This window comes from Lactuca serriola, chromosome 7 (genome assembly GCF_051521515.1).
Source record: "Lactuca serriola cultivar US96UC23 chromosome 7, Lser_US96UC23_V15, whole genome shotgun sequence".
NCBI lineage: Eukaryota > Viridiplantae > Streptophyta > Magnoliopsida > Asterales > Asteraceae > Lactuca > Lactuca serriola.
In genome coordinates, this window is record NC_136414.1 from 184,408,379 (window position 1) to 184,430,680 (window position 22,302).

General features: G+C 35.0%; 3 protein-coding genes and 1 non-coding gene across 5 annotated transcripts; 1 reads left to right on the forward strand and 3 right to left on the reverse strand.

Annotated features, from left to right (window-relative positions):
* Nucleotides 1-4,844: 4,844 nt before the first annotated feature.
* LOC145062231 (P-loop containing nucleoside triphosphate hydrolases superfamily protein) lies at nucleotides 4,845-7,521 on the reverse strand. Its single transcript, XM_079009862.1, has 7 exons — nucleotides 7,036-7,521; nucleotides 6,729-6,943; nucleotides 6,159-6,664; nucleotides 5,852-6,075; nucleotides 5,592-5,768; nucleotides 5,394-5,516; nucleotides 4,845-5,312 (listed from the first exon to the last, which is right to left on the reverse strand). Exons 1-7 carry the CDS (start codon nucleotides 7,453-7,455, stop codon nucleotides 4,977-4,979), a joined length of 2,001 nt encoding a protein of 666 aa, XP_078865988.1. The 5' UTR covers nucleotides 7,456-7,521; the 3' UTR covers nucleotides 4,845-4,976.
* A 2,337-nt stretch (nucleotides 7,522-9,858) lies between these two features.
* Nucleotides 9,859-11,865, reverse strand: IQD10 (IQ-domain 10). 2 transcript variants are annotated; one of them, XM_079011428.1, is made up of 5 exons: nucleotides 11,622-11,865; nucleotides 11,257-11,344; nucleotides 10,952-11,068; nucleotides 10,521-10,862; nucleotides 9,859-10,292 (listed from the first exon to the last, which is right to left on the reverse strand). In XM_079011428.1, exons 2-5 carry the CDS (start codon nucleotides 11,329-11,331, stop codon nucleotides 10,035-10,037), a joined length of 792 nt encoding a protein of 263 aa, XP_078867554.1. In that variant the 5' UTR covers nucleotides 11,332-11,344; nucleotides 11,622-11,865; the 3' UTR covers nucleotides 9,859-10,034. The 2 variants fall into 2 exon arrangements, with proteins under 2 accessions (XP_078867554.1, XP_078867553.1); XM_079011427.1 differs by having other exon boundaries at nucleotides 10,952-11,077; nucleotides 11,622-11,861.
* Nucleotides 11,866-11,987: 122 nt separating this feature from the next.
* Nucleotides 11,988-12,061, reverse strand: TRNAI-UAU (transfer RNA isoleucine (anticodon UAU)). The gene has a single exon. It is a non-coding gene; the product is annotated as a tRNA-Ile (tRNA).
* Nucleotides 12,062-15,620: 3,559 nt separating this feature from the next.
* On the forward strand, nucleotides 15,621-19,811 carry LOC145064618 (uncharacterized). The gene is made up of 2 exons (XM_079012030.1): nucleotides 15,621-16,174; nucleotides 19,676-19,811. Exons 1-2 carry the CDS (start codon nucleotides 15,621-15,623, stop codon nucleotides 19,809-19,811), a joined length of 690 nt encoding a protein of 229 aa, XP_078868156.1.
* Nucleotides 19,812-22,302: the final 2,491 nt, after the last annotated feature.

Here is a 22,302-nt window from a genome sequence, read left to right on the forward strand (position 1 = left end):
ACAACTTTCACCACCTTAACCTAAAGAGTACCAGATTAGTGTAAATACACCAAATCCATTTAAACAACAAAACACGGCTAAGAGAAAACAAGTTGCTAACTCCAAGACCACCAAACTCCTTTTATGCCATGACTTTATTCTAGCTACCCCAAGTCATTTTTTCTTTTCCAAATCAACCCCCAAAAAGAAGTTGCGTAAGGATTCATTAAACAACCCAAAAATACGGTCCAAAATTTTCATTTTTAATTTATAAATAAAACCATAATAACCCAAAACATCTCATAAAAACATAAGTGATAGTATCTCAAAAATATCATATCAAAATACTATATCAAAATCACATGTCCAAATATCAGAGTAAATCATCCCATGCTAAACGTTGTGGTGTGTGCAATGCAGTCATCCCGAGCTCTTCCCCTTACTAGCGGAAGTACCTGAAACCAAAACTGAAAGTTGTAAGCATGAAGCTTAGTGAGTCTCCCCAAACTACCACATACAATACACATATCACATAACCACATAACAACATAACTTGGTCCTAGCCCACTACATCAGGCCCCGCCCAGCATCGAACCAAAATCCAGCATCGGGCCCCACCCGACATCGGACCGAAATCCAGCATCGGTCCATGTGTGGCATCAAGCAAAGCTTGGTATACATAAGCATATCAACAAATACATATAAACATTCCTCAGGCCCCGCCCAGCATCGGACCGAAGTCCGGAAACATATAACATAACATATAAGTACGTGCAAGAATCACGAAGACATCAAGCATACAAACATTCCTTGGGATTTTCCCCGGCATCAGACCGAAGTCCGGAAACATATAAACCTACATCGGGCTATCCCCAACATCGGACCTAATCCCGGAACATACTAGCATACATATACGGGTCAGCATTGGTGCCTTCGACCTGTTCACACAAGAGGAAACTCACCTCACAAAGTTGGTTGATGAATCTCTCGGTAAGGAATCTCTATCGGCTGCTCCCACGACTCCCCGACTATCATTATCACAATAACACTTAGTCAAAATCCAATAATCCTTCTTAGGGTAAAATGACCATTTTACCCCCTGATCTAATTTGGACTATAACATAGGCCTAATTCCATTTAATCTTTCCAAGCCCACTAATGGCCCAATTTTCTAAATTAGGCCCAACTCCTCAAATGGGCCTTCCCTTAAGCCCAAACATGTCCTTGGTCTATTATCTAACTTCGGATGGCCCATTAAGGCCCAATAACGGCTAAGTCCAAAGATTGGCCCAAACCGAGGCCCAAACGTCGCAAATCCCAAAACCTGAGATTACGTTGGGCGTACTCCTCTGTATGCTAAGCATACTGGTGCATGGCTTGTACGTTGCGCGTACTGGCTCGTACGCCCAACATACTACCCTGTTAAGCCATAAACTTCGAAAGTGCTTGTTCCATTAAGACCTTAAGCCCATATTACAAATATAAGTCCCTTAGCATGTCTTAACTCATAAAGTCGACTACTTGATGGCTTGCAACCCACCAAATGAACCCAAACTTGGAATATATCAACTAACTTCCATGGAAATGACTAGAACTCATGCATGGTCACAAAGGAGCCTTAAATATCAAAACTTTACTAATATAGGGACACATTTAGCACTAAGGGTGGCAACCCTAAGCCTAGAAACAAAATTGAATCATAAAAATCCATTCTTGGGACCTAAGGAGGTCCAAAACTCCATTAACATAGATCTAAGCATTCATGAGGCAAGTTGAAAGCTTTATACCTCCAATGAGTGCCAAATAGTGGTGAAATCTCGGATCCTTGAGCTCAAGATACTCAAGTTCTTCTTCTCCAACTTCTCCTATCTTCTTCAAAGCTCCAAATTACCAAAGTAAGCTTCACAAGGCCAAAAACACACAAGGATAAAGTATGAAAGAGTTTCTAGGGTTTTTGAATCAAGGTGGTTGATAAAGAGGCTAGGGTTTGGACATAATGTTCTATTTATATGGCTTAAACCCTAAAAATTAGGGTTTGGAGTATTCTCACGTACGTTGTACGTACTCCTTGGTACGTTGCGCGTACGTACATCCCCCCCCCCCACCGAATCCAAAGCTCCTTTACGCCCAGCGTATGTCTTCTGGGCAGCCCAACTACACGGCCCACTTACTAATGGTCCACTCAATAGTCCATCTATTAAATTCTTAGCCCAACAATTAATTAAAGAAATATTAAATGATTATTACCTCAAGTGACAAATGTTACAATTCAAGTTTGGAAAGAACGCCCATTGGAGCCTTATAAATAGATATAAAATAGGTAGGCAAGGCAACCAAAACCGATTTCAATAAATTCCACATTCCCTGACCGATAACGTCTTGACTTTCCAATTTTATGTTTTACAAACCACTTTTTGAATCACGTCCTTCCAAGTGGCAAGTCTATTTATGTTACAACTCACACTCAAACCAAAATAAGAGACAATAGTATTCATAGTATCACAACATATAGAATTAGCAATCTCCTCAACCCCCATATTAGAAACACCAATACCAAGAAGCTTACTTTAGGGAAGATTGATTTTAATCCCTGAAGTGAGATGAAAACAATGTAGAATTCGAATTAGATTGTCAAAGTTTGAATTCTTCTACTCCCCAATAAAAATAGCATCATCAACATAAAATATATGAAAAACAACCTTAGAAGGTTTTAAAGTAGTATAAATATCCGGAAAAAAAAAATCTCATGCTTTGTAGCCTTATGCAAAACAACATAAAGACTCTTCATGACCAAAATACAAACAATAAATAATAATAAGAAAAAGGAGGAAAACGGGTCATCTTGAAGAAACATCTATGAAACTGGATTTTTTCTATAGGAACACTCATGTATGATTGTTTGATCATCATTGATGGACCAAAGAACCGGAATGAAACACTCATGTATGATTGTTTGATCATCATTGATGGACCAAAGAACCGGAATGAGGGATGGCGTGATGAAAAAAATTCCTATGTATGGACTAGATACACAAAACCAAAGTTTGGGGTACTAATAGTGGCTTCAACAAATGTAAAGAGACCTTTTATGTAACATACTCAAAAGTGTCTTTGGATTTTGGGTAAAGGGACAAATTCTTTTTCTTTTTTCCCCTTCTCCAATTTAGTAACTATAAAAGCTAAATGACCGAAAAAAGTAAGTAACCAATAATTATATAGCATTAGCATATTAGTAAATGATTGGTTGTGGTTAGCATCAAAACTCATTTGCTTACGTCACATTCCTTTACATGATAGCTCCTATTTCCCATGATACATCCCCCACCCCTAGAAGTCAGAAATGCAAAGCATTACATTTTCAGGATAATCTTCTTTATTTTTCAAGAGAATAGGAAATTTGGCACCCTTTCTTTTCGTTTCTTTTTTGTGACAACTTCTAACCAAAGATTAGCTATCTTTTATTGTTTTCCATTCAAACATAAAATAAAATAGAAGATACTATTTTCTACTACAAGATTCTAAGTGATACATTCATGCCAAAAAATAACTTGGTGATTACCAGTTGCTTTTGTTGTCCACGTCTTGGATGTCATTTAAGTGATTCATTTTTTCTCCTATGAAGACTTGACTATCTACTTCTACCTTCTGTCCACCTCATTTTAATGAGATTTTTGGATCTCTTCTTGTTGCTATGTCTATCTACAATTACAATGCTCTTGGTTTCATCATCATTAAAAAGTATTTGTGACATTTCTTCGGTTATCAAATACTTCCAAAGCTTACATATAGATTCTATACCATACCAAATTACCATTGAATTATATATTGCTAACTAAAGTGATTGTGGCCATTCTCCATCATCCAAGTGTTCAACTCACATTTGACCATATATAATTGACTTAGTTTCTCTCTACATTTGACCATATCAAGTAGGTATTTGACACGATGTAAAGAGAAAAAGTGTGCATGCAAAGACAACTAATATCAATAATTAATTTGAATGATCAATGGACAAAGTCAATGGCACCGGCCAATAATAGGAAAAAGCCAACCAAAACCATTTACCAACATTTCTAATTAGGAAAAAAGGCAACTAATCTGTTTCAAATGGATTTTAATACACCTATCACCTTATCTATAAACCGGCCTTTCGAGGTCTTTAAATTTTAAGCTAATTATGCTCTCCATTTCAAAATGATAAACTTAATTATGCGGCATTTGCTTCACACAAGGATTTTAACAATATATTACATTGCTTACATGTTTGGTTATGAGGAAATGAAATTCACTAATTCAGTTCCATTAATTTGTTGTTTGTGTTTGGTTCACAAAATTAAATTTCTCAAAAGAATTCGATTGGAATACGAGTTATGTTAAATGACTAGTACACCCTCTCTTGATTCTTCTATAGCTTGTTTTTCTAGTTTTTTTTTTTTTTTTAAAATGATAGAATTACTATTTACTAAAAAAAAGTATGAAGCTTACTTTTAGACTAAGTATATGAACATCAAACATACGTACCCTAATTATACAAACACCAAATAAATAACATGACAACAAATATTATATGATTTTATGATAATAGAATAAATATTTAATATCGATATCCAACAACATAGTGTTATACATTTGTCAGATAAACTAGATGTGGTATTCAAAAGATTTTTGTAAGATTCAAGAAATACATATATTTGTTAACGTTCCTTGAAAAAAAAATTACAAATGGAACTTCATGAATGATAAAATCGTTAGAATATATATTAGATTTTGAAATCATCCAATTCCAATTCCTTCAAATTCCTTTGAAATTCATAAAAAAAAAAAAAAAAAAAAAAAAAAAAAAAAAAAAAACAAACAAACAAACAAACAAAAACACGCCCTTATCTTTTACCAATTCGTTATTAATTTTTCCCACAAAATATATTTACTATAAAAGTCAACAGTGAGTAGTATTTATCAAAAAAAAAAATAAAGAAAATAATTACATAACGTATTATCTAATCAGGCAAGAGTGGCAATCTGTCCATCGGGTAGGGGGAGCCATTTGTGTTTGACAAGTCAAACTCACTGATTTCATCATCATCATCATCATCATCATCATCATTACCATAATCCTCATCATTCCTTTCAGGATTTGTATCTTGTTTTTTAGCTTGAAATGGTAAGATACGAATTCTTACATCTGTTGTTGCCTCTGAGCCAATTTGTTGTGATTGTAATTTGTATTTACGAATAAGATCTTTTTGAAGTAACATTATATTAGATGATCTAGGAAGTAATTCCACAGATTCCCCTTTCGGGATTACAACTTGTTCAATTGCAATCCTTGCCTCCTATAACATAATAATAATCATAAAAATCTAAGTTGAATGAATTTAGGGTTATTCAATAAATGTGAAAAGAAAGAAAAAAACCTCCAAAGCATCTATCTTCTCTGATTCATTAATTGGAGACTCATCTTCAATATCTTCAAATTCATTATCATAATCACTCACTAACGCCTCTATAGCCTTCGTTAACTGCATCAATGCACTTGTCTACAAACACAAATTTATCAATAAACCAATCAAGAAAATTCTATCCATAATTTAAAAAATTATAATAATACTTACTTTCGTGACATAAATAGGTACATCACTAGAGTGAGCAGCAGCTTGAATCCGAGAATTTTTCTTGATTTTTGAAAGTAATGCAATTATTGCATCAGCTTCACTAATATTCTCAGTAAAATCAATAGTAGATTCCATCTTTAAGTGTTTAAAAACTTGCATCACACTTGTTTCTGAAACCTACAATATCTACCCACAATATAAACCATATATATATTTAAACCTAAAGAAAATAGAGTTAGTTAATAATAGTAATATCATACCCCATATAGAAATAAACACAAGGGTGGTTTATGTTTATCATAGGACTTGTCTTTTTCGCTTTGAGACTCTTTGGATATGTGTTTGTCAGGGGTAAGATGGTCATTTGCCATTTCAATTGTAGTGACACTCTTCTTGACAAATGAATCGGGAACAATTTGATCACTTTGTAAAGTAGCATCCAAAACTCCATCTAGCTTGCAAATTTGATATTTTGGGGAACGACCTTTTGTAACATAAAACAAATAAAAAGTTAATAAATACTAAAATGACTATTTTACCCATACTTCCAAAGGGAGAAGAACAAACCAGAGAGAATAGCATCGACTGTAGCTTCAAGACTAGTATGAACTCTCAATTCAACCCTAGAAATGATTTCAACAGCACAATCAAAAGTAGAAGGACCTTTTCTTTCCAAAACTGATTTCTGAACACCTCTTCGATTTGCTTCATCATCTCCTAAAGTCACGCTTTGAATTCCTCCAACAAGCATTTCTAAAGAAGGATTCATGACTAAATTCTCTATTGTGATTCCATGAGCAGTTGCAACTAACTGAATCCCACGTTGTGCGATAGTGCTTGCAGCTGCTGCTTCAAGTTTTGTCCCAATTTCATCGATTACAATCACTTGAGGCATATGATTTTCAACTGCTTCGATTAACACTTTATGTTGCATATCAGAATCAGGAACTTGCATTCTTCGAGCATTACCTATACCTGCATGAGGTATATCACCATCTCCACCGATTTCATTTGAGGTGTCTACAATCATGACGCGTTTTTTGTATTCATTTGCAAGCATTCGAGCGACATCCCTGTAATAGAAAGAATCAAACAAAAGAAAGGAGAAGAAGACTGTAAGCGTGTGAAATAACAAACCTGATAATTGTAGTTTTTCCAACTCCTGGAGGTCCGATAAGGAGTAAAGAAGCTCCGTCTTTAACTAGATCTTGAAGTAATTTGGCACTTCCTGATATAGCTCGACCAACACGACAGGTTAGCCCGATGATTGCACCTTTGCGGTTTCTAATGGCACTGATTCGGTGCAATGTTCTGCTAATTCCAGCTCGATTATCAATGGCGAAATCGCCTACCTATCATAGGTGAGAAAGATATAGACATAAATTACAAACGAAAAGCAAAAGATCGAACACTTGGTGGACAAGAAGCTTAGAATCATGTTTACCAATGAAGTAGCGTGTTCGAGATCATCCACTGTGATCAAATGTTCTGATAAGACAAAATCCCCAGAAGGAAATCGAGCCAGGGGTTTCCGACCCAAATCCATAACGACCTCGATCAATTGGTGAAGTTCTTGATGTTCGTTAACTCTCCGCCGCATCTCCTCCGGCAACAGCCTCAACAAGCGTCCCAATTCCATATCGAATTCTTCTTTGCTCGAACTGAAAACCCCCGTATCAGAATTCGAACAAGGACAAGGACGATGACTATATCCATTACTCCTGTGAATAATTTTGTTCAAATCTTTACGACGATGATGAAAATGAACAAAACGGGTTGTTGGCAAGAATCTTAACAGTTTGGCTTGCGATCCAAGTGGGATTTTGGGGTGGGGAGAGATAGAACGGAGAGGTACACAGAGCATATTCGGATTTTGGCGGCAAAATCAGCGTGTGTTCTTGTGCTCTATTTTGCTTGGTCGAATGAAGTTCTGATATCTAATATCTTCCTGCGGAAGTTACTTATTGTCCCCTTAAGTTTTGATTTTGTTCTTTTTGATAACCAAACTTTTTATCAAGAGGATGTTTAGTTAAGCTTATCAAATATCCTTTTCAACTTATAGTTTATAGTTATAAGTTAATAAGTCAGGTGTGTTTTATTTATGATTTTGATTTTGATTTATTAACGGTATGAAATTGATATAAGTTTTTTTATCCAAATATTTTTTTTTAGCTTATATTGATATAAAACCGATATAAGCTTAAAAAAACATAAATAAGCTTAACCAAAGACCCCTTACTACATATAAAGCCCTAATATTTGTAAAAACACCACACTTAAAGATTATAAAAAAAAAGGTTTATAACCCCCTTCTAAACATTTAAATTAAATTGTCATTATATTAGTTTTGAAAAACGCTACGTTTCAAAATTGTGTTTTTTAATTTGGTATATAAAACAATGGATGTAATTAACAATCTTTTAAAACATATAAAGTCTCCGATTACTATAGCATTGTGTATGTCTATACTAACAATTACTAGCCTTAGCAAGGGGTGAACATCAAGACATCCTACCGGCTATTGTAAATGTAATCATGACATCTCTTGTTTCTAATGTTTGCAACTGATTATTGTGACTGGGATACTTCTTGTTTCTAATGTTTGCAACTGATTACCAGCTATGTAGCTATTGTGACCGAGACAATTCTTGTTTCTAATGTTTACAACTGATTACGAGCTATTGTGATTAGGATAGTTGTGATTTCTAATGCTTGTAACTGAATACCAACTATTATGATTGGGACAATTCTTATTTCTAATATTTGTAACTGAATTCGATTTTGGTTCTTATTTTTTGGAACAATTAAACATTAGGTATCGGTACTCGTGCATATTTTTAGACGTCTGTTGTATAGCATAACATGATGTTTCATGGGTTATGGTACACATAACTATATTATCCAGGACCAATCCAAATATATATTTATTTTCAAATGTTTTGCATAAATTTCATTTACTCTCTGCTTTAGAGTCTAATTTACCGCACAAATTGGAAAGGAAGTGACAAGATTAAGAAATGATTGTTGCCTTTGAGTTTATTTATTGGTAGAAGATTGAGAGAAAAGGAAAAAAAAAATCCATGCAAATTTTCCCTATAAACTCTCATCCCAAATCAAGAGGAATTTGAGAGAGAGAAAAAAATACAATTCTTTTTTTTATTTTCATATTTTTCTTCTTTTTTATAAATCTAATCAACTCCTAAATTCATCTATGTCTTTCAGGACTTGAACTTTTGACCTAAAAAAAAAGGCAACACCTTATACCTTTAGAGTATAAACCCTTTGGTATTAAATCTCCCATCCAAGGATTAGACAAGTCTAGTGTTGAGTATTTATTTTTACTAGTATCCCACATAAATTGAGGAAATACATGAAGTGAAGTGAATGGAGGAGGCGTATATCAGGAAGATGACCTGTAAATTGTAGTTATTTTTGCATCACATCCCACATGTGATGGCCTGATGGGCGACGAAAGAGAGCTAAGGGAGCTTATCATAAATTGAAGAGGCCCCAAATTGGGTATAGTCATAAATTTCTTTGTTTAAATATCTTTCCCCGATTTTGGAATCGCCTTATCTCTTGTTGATGTAATGTCTTCTTTTGATTAAGAGTAAAACTTTTTCATTACATGTACATTGAATCACAAGAAAAACATGGGAAACAACAAAATACATCATGCATGAAGTTACCAAATTCTACATATTCAAACACATTATTGGTTGGGCAAGTGTTAAACAATGAAACATGATCATATTGAATATACATCAAATTCTAAGCAATGGTGGATTCTAGATTGGACATTGGTGTTTTTATGAGTTTCTCATCTTAAGGTGCTAATCCGATTGACATAGAGTTCACAATTCTCGGAAGGGTGAGAATTAAAGTTGTTGATTATATAACAAACTAGTTTATAACCCGTGGGAACCACGGTTACAAAATAAATTATATTTTCATAGTAAAAATTCTAAAATTATTTGTCAATTATTTTAGATAAATCATTAATTAAGAGATATACCAAAATTTTAAAGTTATTATAACTTCAAACATAACATATAATAATTAGAAAAAAATAAATTTGAATTTTGAAATGTTACCTAATATATCTCTTTGACATGTGGCATAATATTCATAAAGAGTTGTATTAGAGTGGCACATGTCAAATGGAGATTAAAACTAATCTTTTATTAAAATAGAGAAGATATATAGATATATATGGTTGATACAAACTCCTCTTTGAAACAGAAACACTAGCCTTTTAAAGAGACACTTAGCGCAAAAAAATTGTTATTTCAATTAATTTTTTATATCAGGGAACATATTTTCAAAATCAACTTAATTAAATAAAAAAAAAACTATACATTAATAATCACACAAAATAAAAATTTTAAAAAACAAATATACTCTTGCTCTCACTCATGAAAGAAAATACGTATCCTCAACATTTCAAGTAGTAGTAGTACCATGTGCTGTTTTGATTGTACCTTTTCCATTACACATTTGTGGTTTAACCGAAACAATTATCTTGGGTGCACCATGTCTCATTGTTTTACCCGACGGCTTGTTTTGTTGCTTAGCCCGTGCAACCACCCGAGCCTCCCATGGGCACACCGCAATCCACCGCTCCTTCCAGCTCCACCCCCAACTCTCCTTGCTTAAGTCAAAGTAAGCTTGACCAAAATATCGATTCGAATTCGCCCTCCACTTAAAAACAAATAAAACCTATCAGTATTATCAAATATTATCCGATAGCAGAGAATAGCAGTTTTTCAACTATTAGCTAGTAGTTAGCTTTTCAGTTAGTCTGCCAAACGTAACCTTACTGCTATTTAATAATTTAAAAACACAATACAAAATTCAATAATATACACATACATTAGATAGACATATATTATAATAATGGGAATGTAATAAAAACACAAAATGACATACTTGGTGATAGAAAGCATAGGCCATAGCACGTTCCCGTTTATTAGTAGCTTCTTCACGTTGTTGTATCCTAGATACAATCTCATCCATTGTCTCGGGCCCACCACACCACTCGACCTCAAGTTCATGAAGCTTTGAATCAATTTTGACTTGATTTTCAAGCTTTTTTTGCTTTATTCTTCCTTCTGCCACCATCCAATGACGTCGGGTTCTAATTTCTGATTGTATTTTGCTCCAAAAATGAATTTTGTCAAGAGCAGAAAAAGATTGCTTTGTTAGAGCAATAGGCTCAACCAATGAACGGAATCTTGATGTTCCTTTTAAGCAACGTAAAGCTTTTCTTGCCTGTTTTTGTTTCAAAAAATGGAATTTTAGAACATGAAAATATATAATATTAATGTATGACAAAAAAAAAAATTATATTTATATTATACCCGATGTGCCCGATAAGCTGTTTGGATTCGAGTTGCAGCAAATTCTTTTGTTCCTGTGCTTCGACCAATAACCCGAAAAGAATCCCGGTTCTTTAAGCTATTTGTGATTTTCGTATCCTGTTCTGACTTTATAAGGTCAACAAACGACATTCAACTTCAAAATGCTTATGAAATCTTCTAAAATTTATGGTAAATTGGATAAAAGATCTTAAATTGATGTAAATAATGTTAATTTTTAGTTTAGGGAGTGTTTACTGTTTAGTTTGACCTTCAAAGTCAAAGAGGGAATTATAATTTACAATTACCTCTGTTTTCTTGGGTCTGGTTTCTTTCTTTCTTTTCATGCCGATTAATCTCTTGAACCACCCGCAAGCACCCATTTATATCAAACACCTGGCAGAAAAGCATTTTGAAACGATCATGGACATAAAGATAAATTCTTTCTATGAAATGCTAAATCAATTTAACAATCATGTTACTTGCTTGATCGACAATGAATCTATGATCAAAACCTCACAATTCGCAAAAGTTATCAATTGTATTAACAAAAGAGACATCATACGACGAGGATTTTGAGTACGAACAAATCAAACATAGAAACAGTGACGAAGATCATGATGAAACAATTAAGAACAGATAATTCGAAGAGGGTTTGGTTTTGCATACTAACCAGAGTCGAGGAACAAGAAGCTGAAGAGGGTATGGAAAAAGCATATGCGCAGAAAGGGTAATTGTAGAGGTAGCAAGAAAAGAATCCAAGAGAGAGGTATCGTGGGCCATGGCAATGGCGGATTTGTTGATAATATTGATAGGGATGAATGGGGTTTGTTTAGGTGAGAGGCAGCTTTAGGAGATGACACACCAACAAGATTACAGATGGAAGGGTTTCATCTTCAAACCCTGAATTATACGTTCAAACTTACATTAGAAAATGAAACGCTAACTGCTTCTCTCAGGCGCAAAAATGGTGAAAGTAAAACGAGGTAACGACGTCGTAACGGTAGACTGACAAAAATTAAAATAAAGTGGCATATTATGGTCCCGGCGGGGCTCGAACCCGCGACCTTCGGCTCATAAGACCAACGCTCTAACCAACTGAGCTACGGGACCTTTGTGCTTATTCATTGGAGTTTACCAATTTAACAATAAATTATTTTCTTTTTTAGCGTACATAAAATAGTACAAGTATTATAATGTTAAAATAGAAAAACGTTGTATGTATTGATAAAATAAGAGTAAAAGTGTGTTCCCTTATTTTCTTTAGAAGAAGTAAATGATAGTTACATTTACATATTTTTATATATTTAGCGATGTTTAATACTATAAAGTAAAGAACATGTGATAAATGATTGTTAATTATCTTAATTTTAATATTTATTATTTATACCGGATACTTTGAATTGGAAAAATAAATCAAATTATTGATATAATTATGAATATTGTACGAACATATTAAAAATAAAAAATAGAAAAAAAAAAAACAATGATCTTATCATGCCATTTTGTCTTGCCTCTTCTAATTCTATTGATTAAATTCTTGTAAAGTATCTCATTAAGTGTGATACGCAATTTGCAAAAGGTAACATCATCGGTTATATCCATCACTAACATATAGTGGTGTGTGTCATGGCATCATCATTAACTACCATTAAATCTACGGGATAAACACCACTAACCACTCCACTTCACATTATTTTTTTTATTTTTAATTCAAAAATACAATAAAATTACATTTTTTGAAAAAAAAAACATTGATGAATATTTTTAACTAGTTTTTTATTAATTATAAAAATAAAAATACAACTTCAAACTACATTACTTTATTAAAAAAAAAAACTATTTTTCGTTCATGTTGAATTGGTACAAATGGTCTGCAACATCTTCTTAAAGATTAAAACACGTTTCGTTGTTATGAATTTCAACAACTTGTGATAAAAAAAAAAAAAAAACACTCGTTCCGGGTACGAACTCTTCAAGCAGGATGTCGATGTCGTCAGGATCATACATGCAAATCGCTCGATCTTGATCTTCAATGATCATATTATGCATTATAATACATGCTAGGACCATTGTTTTTAATTTTTTCCTTATCCCAAAGTCGTGTAGCATATTTCACTACATGTCATGTCTGCTTGAAGACTCTAAATGCCCTTTCGATATCTTTCCTTGCTGATTCCTGCCTCTTTGTGAACAACTTTGCTTTTTCACTTTGAGGAAACCGAATATGCCTTCTTAAGTGTAGAATAATCTAGGTATATCACATCATAAAGGTAGTAACTGTATTTCCACGAATGTTCGCTCATCGTCATCATATTAGGTGCTTTGTCGGTCCAAAGATCGTTGAAAAGTGAAGACTTGTCAAGAACGTTCATATCGTTGTTAGACCCCGCGACTCCAAAGATTGTTGAAAGGTGGTGGCGGCAGCAGCGGGGGTGGCGACGATGGTGGTGGGGGCAACAATTTTGGCAGTGGTTGTGATGGCGGCGACGATGTTGGTGGTGCTAGTGATGGGGTAATGGTTGTGATGATTGTGATGGTAGGTGGGTGATTGTGATAGTGGTGTTGGGTTGAGTTTGGGAGTAGGTGAGTGTAGGTAGGTATGTAGGTGTGTCGTGGGTTGGGGGTGTTAAGGCGGGGGTAGGTAGAGGTGGGTAGGGTGGGAGTGTGTGTATTTATATTTTAGAAAAATGTTGGAATTCAAAAATATGGAAAACAATGATTATGGGTTTTTCAAAATTTTCAACTTCTTTGTAATTTTAGAAAACGGAACATTTTCATTTTCTATGAAAATTTTAGAAAAATAGAAGAACTAAATACGATTCCAGATTCTCATTTTTCTTGAAAAGTTTTTCCGGAAAACGGTTAACTTTTCTGCAACTAAACACAACCTTAATTTATTTATGAAGAAAAAATTTAATTATTTTTCTAATAAGTTAACTGGTAAATTAATATAATTTAGTAAAAACAAATTGAAAAATTAAATAACAAATATAAAATGATATAAAAATAGATTTAAATATTTTATTATTATTATTACTAACGGCCGGGCGTCAAAAACCCTCCCTCATTTCCAGCCTTTGGATCTCTCAACTTTACATCACAACCACATAAACTCACCATGTCTTTTATTCACAACAAATGTAATAAAAATCTTTATCGAGAAGTAATAAGTTTATTATTGCAAAAAAATAGCAACATACTTTCATTCGATTGTTTATTAAAATATTTTACTTTTAAATTAATCATTTTGTTAGCCAATTAAAAGATATAACAATGTGCTTTATAGTTGTTGTAAGTTATAGTTTCCTACTTCCATTATCTTATTTCTATTCGAGTTTTGGACTCTCACACATTTTTTTAGTATGTATGAGTTGAAGTGTTGTCGGTTGTTGATGGCTATTTTATATTTATGATCTACTAGCTTATAACTTTTATTTGGAAATGGTTGATAGTGTTAGCTAATGATTTTTACTTTTTGTAATTTGAGTTTTTTTAATGATTATCTCAACCTCATGGCAATCGACCAACAATTAAAAATAATGACTAGATATTGATTTTTTTAACAACTAACATTTTCTTGTGAAAAGGGAACTTATTTGGGAATCAATTTGGAATGTAATTAAACAACTTTCACTTTTCTATTTTTAACTTAATTTCATATAATTGTATGTTCATCAATTGTTATTTTTTTTATTTTAGGGAAAATGACTTAAAAGACCAATTATGTTTCAAAAACGTCCATATTACCCCAATTATCTTTTGTTGTTCAAGAAACACCAACGAAGAAATGTTTTTTTATTAAAAAGCCAAATAAAGTTAACAGTAAAATTAAGGTTTTTAAAAATTGACCGGCATCTGTGGGTTACGTTCTTTGTTTACCGGTGATCAAAGGGTAAATATAACATGGATTATTAAAACAAATTAGGTGGAAACATAAATGCCACAAGGGATTTCATTTCACCATCTAGGGTTCTCAGTGAAGGGTGAAATCGATATCTAGGGTTCTTACACCACGGTGAAATCTATAGAAGTGACGGTGAAATTGATTTTTACAGAAGCTGAAGGAGAGTTCGTCGATTGTGCAGCAAGCATGTCTCATGACTCACTCAACATTGATGTCTACCACAAAGGTGTTTTTTCTCCTAATCCTTTGTTTACTTCCATCCTGATAAATTATCTTGTATGGAGCTAGATGTATGTAACATGGATTTCAAGGATTTCAAGACCTATCTCCAAAAATTGATCAACAACAGATGTCGGGATATGTATTATTGTCTTAAAAATCAGTCCCTCGTAGATGGGTTAAGGGAGGTCAGGAATGAAGATGATTATGTTAGGTTCCTTGATGTTGGGTTTTATGATGATGATAATCAAATCAGTGTCTACATTGATGACTATCATGAACCCTTACTAGATTGGATTGAAGAAGAGAAAGTTGAAGAAGGGGACAGTGGTACTGAAACATATGAAGACGATGTGGACTCGGTATTGTCGGATGATCTATCGGTGGACCATGAAGCTGATGATGAGGACATTCAGTGGCTTGAAGTTGTTGATCCTTTTTGTCTTAGAAGAATCTTATTCCAGAAAAAGGCATAGGGGAAGAAGCTAGTGATAAGGTAAAAAAAAACATCCTATTCACGATCCTAACCAAAAATGGGATACTATGATGCCTGAGTTAGGTATGAGATTCTCTGATCGAGATGAACTGATACACATGTTAACAAATTATGTTGTGTCAAAGGGTTATGCTTTGTGGTATGAAAAAAATGAGGCAACAACATTGTTAGTAAGGTGCAGTAAAAATGAAAAAGGGAAGCCATCTTGCCCTTTTAGACTATGGGCTAGTCCTATGAACAAGGAAAATTCATTCCAGATCAAGTCACTAATTGATAAGCATAATTGTGCTAGACAACAAAAATTGGGGTGTCTTGTTACGTATAAGTGGATTGGAAAAATGTTAATACCTGGCATTTTGGAAAGGCCTCGGTTTAGCTATAGGAAAATGGCAGAAGTGGTTAGGAAAGACTATGGTCTCAAGGTACGTCTTGGGCAGTGTAGAAATGCCAAGTACTTTGCACTAGATGAGATTTCAGGCAATTTGGTAAGCCATTATGAGAAACTGTTGAATTATGGTGTTGAGTTATTGAGGGTTAATCTTGGGTCAACAGTCTTGATTGAGACAAATCATATGCCTGATGCTACACACTACTTCAAAATGATGTATATTTTCCTGAAGTCTGTCAAGGATGGCTTGTCACGCCCCAAAACCGAAACGGCGGAAACGTTCTGGGGTGGATGACGTCATGTCAAGTATCACAACATATGCAGTATAGTAATCAAAGTACAACAACCATTGCATTAATAGTAATAGTTTTACATGGTTTACATTACATAGAAAACATCAAGTAATACAAGTAATAATATAGGTGCAGCTTGGTACTAAACTGTCTTCATCCAAAAGCTCCTGGAATATACCTGTCTAACGCTGACCTGAGAATACAAGTTATTTGAAAGCGAGTATCAGCATTTTTATAAATGCTACTGAGCTCATAAGTATTTAGTGTCATTTTATCCAAATAACTTTATACAAGTAGTAGTTTTAAGTATACAGTGAATTAGAGTCGTTTCCAAAAAATCCTATATTTTCTGATTTAAAAGCAGTCTTCTACCATGACTGGACAGAGTTATGTGGTAAAAAGTAATTTTTCCTTAACACTATCATTATCAAAATGTGGTATTGATTTTGAAAGAAAGTAGGAGAATATCAGGGAAAATAACATATGCCTCAGCAGTGAAGACTGCTGACTAAGGCAAAGAGAGTACCGAATGAACGGTACGCCTGGCTCAGTCTAACAAAAGGGAGACACAGACCCCAGACGGTATCAAATGAAAGATACGTCTAGCAAGGTCTAAAAAAAGTGAATATAGTGAATACAGTGTTAAAACCCGTTACCTTAAGGCCATGAATTATAAGGTAACCCTGAGATACTCGTAACCATACTGATAGACACTATAGAACTTGACGCCCTGCAAGTGCCAGTGTAAGTGTGACATTTGTCACCCCTTGGCTTGGTAGGCCGTGGAATGTAGCTAGCAGTCAGGGTGCGGGGCTGTCAATCCCGTATAGATCTATACACACAATGTCCGCTCTCCCTACAAGAGACTCTGGTTACCAACTTGACAACGGAGAAGGCCGTGTACTGAAGATGTATCTCGTGTAGTGAGATCTGATGTAAAATACTGGACTAATTATAGAGACTCACAACTGAACTGACTAATGTAAACCTATATGTCTATGCTTGTATACATAATATATAACAAATGATCAAATGACCTTCGGATGGACATCCGATCCCACTAGACCACATCTCAACGAAGAAAAGGAAATAGGGCGAACAAGCCTTCCTAAGTCCTTCAAACATTATTTATATATATCTATACAAGCACAGGCATACATTTAACAAATAGGAACATTTAATGAAGTTTAAGTGTTTAACGAAGTAGAAGTGTTTCACAAAGTATAAGTGTTAACAAGTAGGAGCGTATCGTGAAGTAAAAGTGTATCGTGAAGTAGAAGCGTATCGTGTAGTATAAGCGTATCGTGAAGTAGAAGCATTTCTCGAAGTAAAAGTGTCAATAAAGTATAAGCGTTTACGGAGTAGTATCATTAATCAAGTAGGAGCGGTTCGTGAAGTGGAAGCGGTAATAAAGTAGGAACGTTTATGAAGTAGTAGTATTTCTCGAAGTAGAAGCGTTTAACAAGTATAAGTGTATCACGAAGTAAAAGCATTAACAAAGTAGAAGCATTTAACTAAGTAGGAGTATTAACTAAGTAGAAGTATAACGAAGTAGTAGTATCTAACAAGTAGGAGTATAAAAACATGGAAGAAAACCTTGATGAAAACTTTGGAAAACCTTTATACTTAAGGAAATCATAACTTGGTATTCTTTTGTAAAATAAGTTTGAAAACCTTTAGAAATCCTTTGGGAACATTTCATAAACAAGTTTTAAATGAAACTTTGATAAAATAACATAAGTAAAAGTTGAACAAGTAACGACGTTTTAGAAAAACCATTTACAGTATCATTATTGGTAAAACAGTTAACAGTGTAATAAATCCTTGTGCATGCGGGTTATCAATCACATGTGATTGATATGATAACTGGCATGTTTAAATTGTATTCCCCCCCCCCCCATAAAACATGTAAAAACATTTAAAAAGGTTAATTCAGGGGTATGAACTGACCTGATATAAGTGGATCCGACGAAGGTGTTCGGTGTCAAGTAAAGACTTGAACACACTTAGTGACCTATTAACATATGATAATATATGTTTACATACAATTAGTAAATATAATACTAATTAAACACGTATACGCATCCTAAAGTGCGGAAAACACTTTGATTAAGCGCTTGGAGTGTCCCGGGTAACATCTAAGGGCGTGTATGGCTTAGATAGGGAGTTTACTCTTCAAGAGTAAACTCTTTATAGAGTTCACGGCCCTGGGACTAACTCCCCATGAGTTTATGGCCGTAAACTCATGGTGAGGGTGTTCTAGGATGCCTAAGTGTCTCATATCACTTGTAGATTTATGCTAGGTCCAAATATAAGGCAAATAAATGGATTTAAGGCATCTAAATGGACCAAATAGGAGTTTACGGCCCTAAACAAGGAGTTTACAGCCGTAAGCTCCTATGTACATATTCTTTTGGTGTTTTAAGGGCTTAAATGATAGAGAATAAAATCCTAAGCATTTTTCCAAGTCAAATGGGGAGTTTAGGGCATCATTTGGGCACTTAATGGGAGTTTACGGCCCATGGACCAATTCTATGGGAGTTCACGGCCGTAAACTCCTATTCCCTTGGTTTCTTTAATGTTTAAAGCATTTACTTAAATGGGTTTTGCTTCTAGACATTTTTCCAAGGCCATAGGAGGTGTTTGAGGGCATTTCTAACACTAGAAATTGAGTTTACTCCCCATGAAGAGGAGTTTACGGCCCAAGCAAGTTCTTGGGCAGTAAACTCAAGTTTACTCCCCAAAAGTCAAGTTCAATGTGTTCTAAGTCCGTTTCCATAAGTCGTTTAGCCATATCTAAGCCTTAGGGGTAGTTTAGAGGGGTTTTGGGGCTTAAAAACCTCATTTAGGGGTGTTCACGGTCCAAGAGTGTTCTTGGGCCGTAAACACATAATCTTGTCCCTATTTTATGTCTTAAAATCGAATTTTCATGCTAGATAAGCTATACAACAAGTTAGGGTAGATTGCTTACTCGTTTGGGGCTCGAAACGGACGATTTTGGCTCGAAAATAAGTTGTAGAGAGAGAGTGTAGAGAGAGAGTGGAAAGAGTATGAATGGAGTCCACTCCCCCTTATATAGGGGTTTGAGTTGGGGCTCAGTGGAAATCTACCCGATACTGCCGTTAAACGGGGCTTTTGGTCGCATCCGATTTAGTGATCGTATTTTGACTTGGTTGAAACTAAACATTTTTAAGGGCATTTTGTGGGTGTTTCTAATTTGTTTCAACCCTTACCAAGTCATTATAAAAGTCCCACATTAATTAACCTCTTCCAAAAGGTTAACGGACAGTTTAATAAAACGAGGCTTATTAACGGAAGGAGGGGTTAAATATGACGGAATAAATTTCGGGTTGTCACATGGCTAGATTGAAGGATGTAGAAGGGTTATCGGTGTTGATGGCTGTTTTTTGAATGGTACTTGCAGAGGTGAGTTGTTAACAGCCGTCGGTAGGGACACAAACAACCAAATGTACCCTCTAGCATGGGCTGTTTTGCCAGTTGAAAACAAGGAAACTTGGATGTGGTTCATTGATCTTCTACTTGAGGACATTGAGATGTGAGATGGTAGGGGTGTTACAATTATTTCGGACCAACACAAGGTGTGTTTTAGTTTTCTTTTTACTTACTACATTATGTGTTATTTTGTACTTTACAATTGAAATTTGTTATCACCTTGTAGGGTTTGATGGAGGCTGTTAAGGAAAGGGCACCATCATGTCAGCATAGGAATTGTACCCGACACATCTTTGCCAACTTTAAGAAGAAAGGGTTCATGGGTGTTGAGTTTAGAAGGTTATTTTGGAGGGCTACAAAGGCTACAACCAACTCCACTTTCCACTCATACATGAGGGAAATTCGTACAATGTCCACAGAAGCTTATGAGCACCTGGTAGAACGAGACCCAAACACATGGTGTAGGGTTCTTTGAACCTGAGAGTTGTTGTGATGCCGTAGAAAATGATATATCTGAATCTTTCAATGCAGAAATTATAGAGGCACGGAAGAAACCAATAATAACAATGCTGGAAGAAATCAGGTTGTACGTAATGGAGAGGATGTACAATCAAAATCTTAAGGGGCATAAGTGGGAAATGGAAATCTGCCCATATATTAGAAAGAGGATTGAGAAGATGAAAGAACAACAAAGGTATATTCTTTAATTGTAAGTGTTTTAATATGAAATAACTTACCTTCTTAATATGATTTCATAACAGGTATTGGGATGTTGTTCCAAGTGGTGAGCAGGAATATGTAGTGAAATTAGCCCATGAAGATTATGCAATTCACCTTGAAAGCAAAACTTGTGGTTGCAAAGCCTGGCAACTCAGTGGTATCCCTTGTGTGCATGCCATTGCTGCAATATTATACCTGAATGGAAATGTAGAGGACTATGTAGCTGTATGGTTCAAAACAAGCATGTTTGGAAGTTGCTATAGGTATCCAGTCAAACCAATTAATGGAGCTAACATGTGGTCTGATGTTCTATGTGATCCCATATTACCACCTAGGTGTAGGAGAATGCCAGGAAGGCCCAAAGTAAACAGAAGGAAATGTCCTACAGAGAATGAAAGAAGGCATACAATTAACAAGACAGGGATGTCCATCTTAAGATGTAGTAACTGTCATCAAGAAGGACACAACAAGAGGCGATGTCCATTGCTCACAGAAGGTTCATTTTTATTTTAATTATTAATTCATCTACATTTGTATAATAATAAATTTAGACAAAATTGCAAAAATGGTCCTTGTGGTATGCATTTTTTTGGGGTTTTAGTCCAAACCACGACTCTTTTGGATTGGTGGTCCTTTTGGCCTAGTTTGATTGTGGTTTTGGTCCCTCAGTAAACTAAAAAGGCTAAAATGTCCTTCTGATACATTTTTTTTTATATTTTTTGTATTTAATTTAATGTTTTATTATTAATAAACATTCTCTCTCTCACTCTCTCTCTCTCTCTCTCTCTCTCTCTCACATACACACACACCTGTGCAAACCCACCAGCGATCTAAACATCATTCATAATCAATTTCAACATCAGATTCCAAAAACTTGGATTAACCCACAAAAAACTTAAAGATCTTTACCCACTTTCACTATGAACACACATACACACACTAAATCGAGGTGGAGAAGACCCATTTCAGTGACTATCAAGAAGTCCCTCTCCCTTCCCTATGTTGGTGACCCTCCTCCTTCTCCAAAATCAATTTCAGCACCTTAACTGGAAGGAAAAATTTAAATCTAGAAATCAAAACTCAATTTAAGAGTTTAATTCCTGATCTCCCTGACATAAATCTCCTTTAAATAAAACTGTCGGGAAGGATTTTTAGAGATGATTGGTTGGCAGAGGACTTTTAGGGTGTGATGGATTGGAATGTGAGCAATGACACTCTGGTTCAATCTTCCAACCACAATCCTCGTCAATAATCCCCTATCTATTGATTTAAATTCCAACTCACTAGAAGGGCATCCAAGACTTTCTTCTCAAACGTTCAAAGACCTGAATCCTCACCTCCACCTCCAGCAAACGGAAGAGGGTAAGGGTTTCTGTCAAGATGGCTCTAGTTTGTCGATTTCTATGTTCGATTTGGTCGATTTCTATGTCTAATTTCACCTGGATTTTCATTGATTTTCATCTGGGTTGCATTGAGTTCAGTGGTAGATGGTTTATATCGGGCTTTCTGATTTCATGTGTATGGAGATAGAGGTGGATGACGGTGTTGGTGGTTGGTGTGATTTTTGGATCAAAACAAATCAGGAACGAAGTATCACAAAAATTGAAGTAGTATAACCATCCATTGATTGAAACATCAGCCGATCATCTTTCATCTTCTTTCTACTCTCATTCAGCCGAACCAAACTTCAACTCCATCGATGGAGAAGCACAGGTCACTGATGGATTTGTCATCGCTGAGTTGAATCAGATGCAGAATCCCCTCCATCTTCGGCTGTAAAAACGAAGGTGATGGTGGCGTAGTGGGGAGGCATTGAATATTGCCAGATTTTTATGTGTAGGGGTTTCTAGCGAGAGGAGTGATGAGAGGAACGTATTT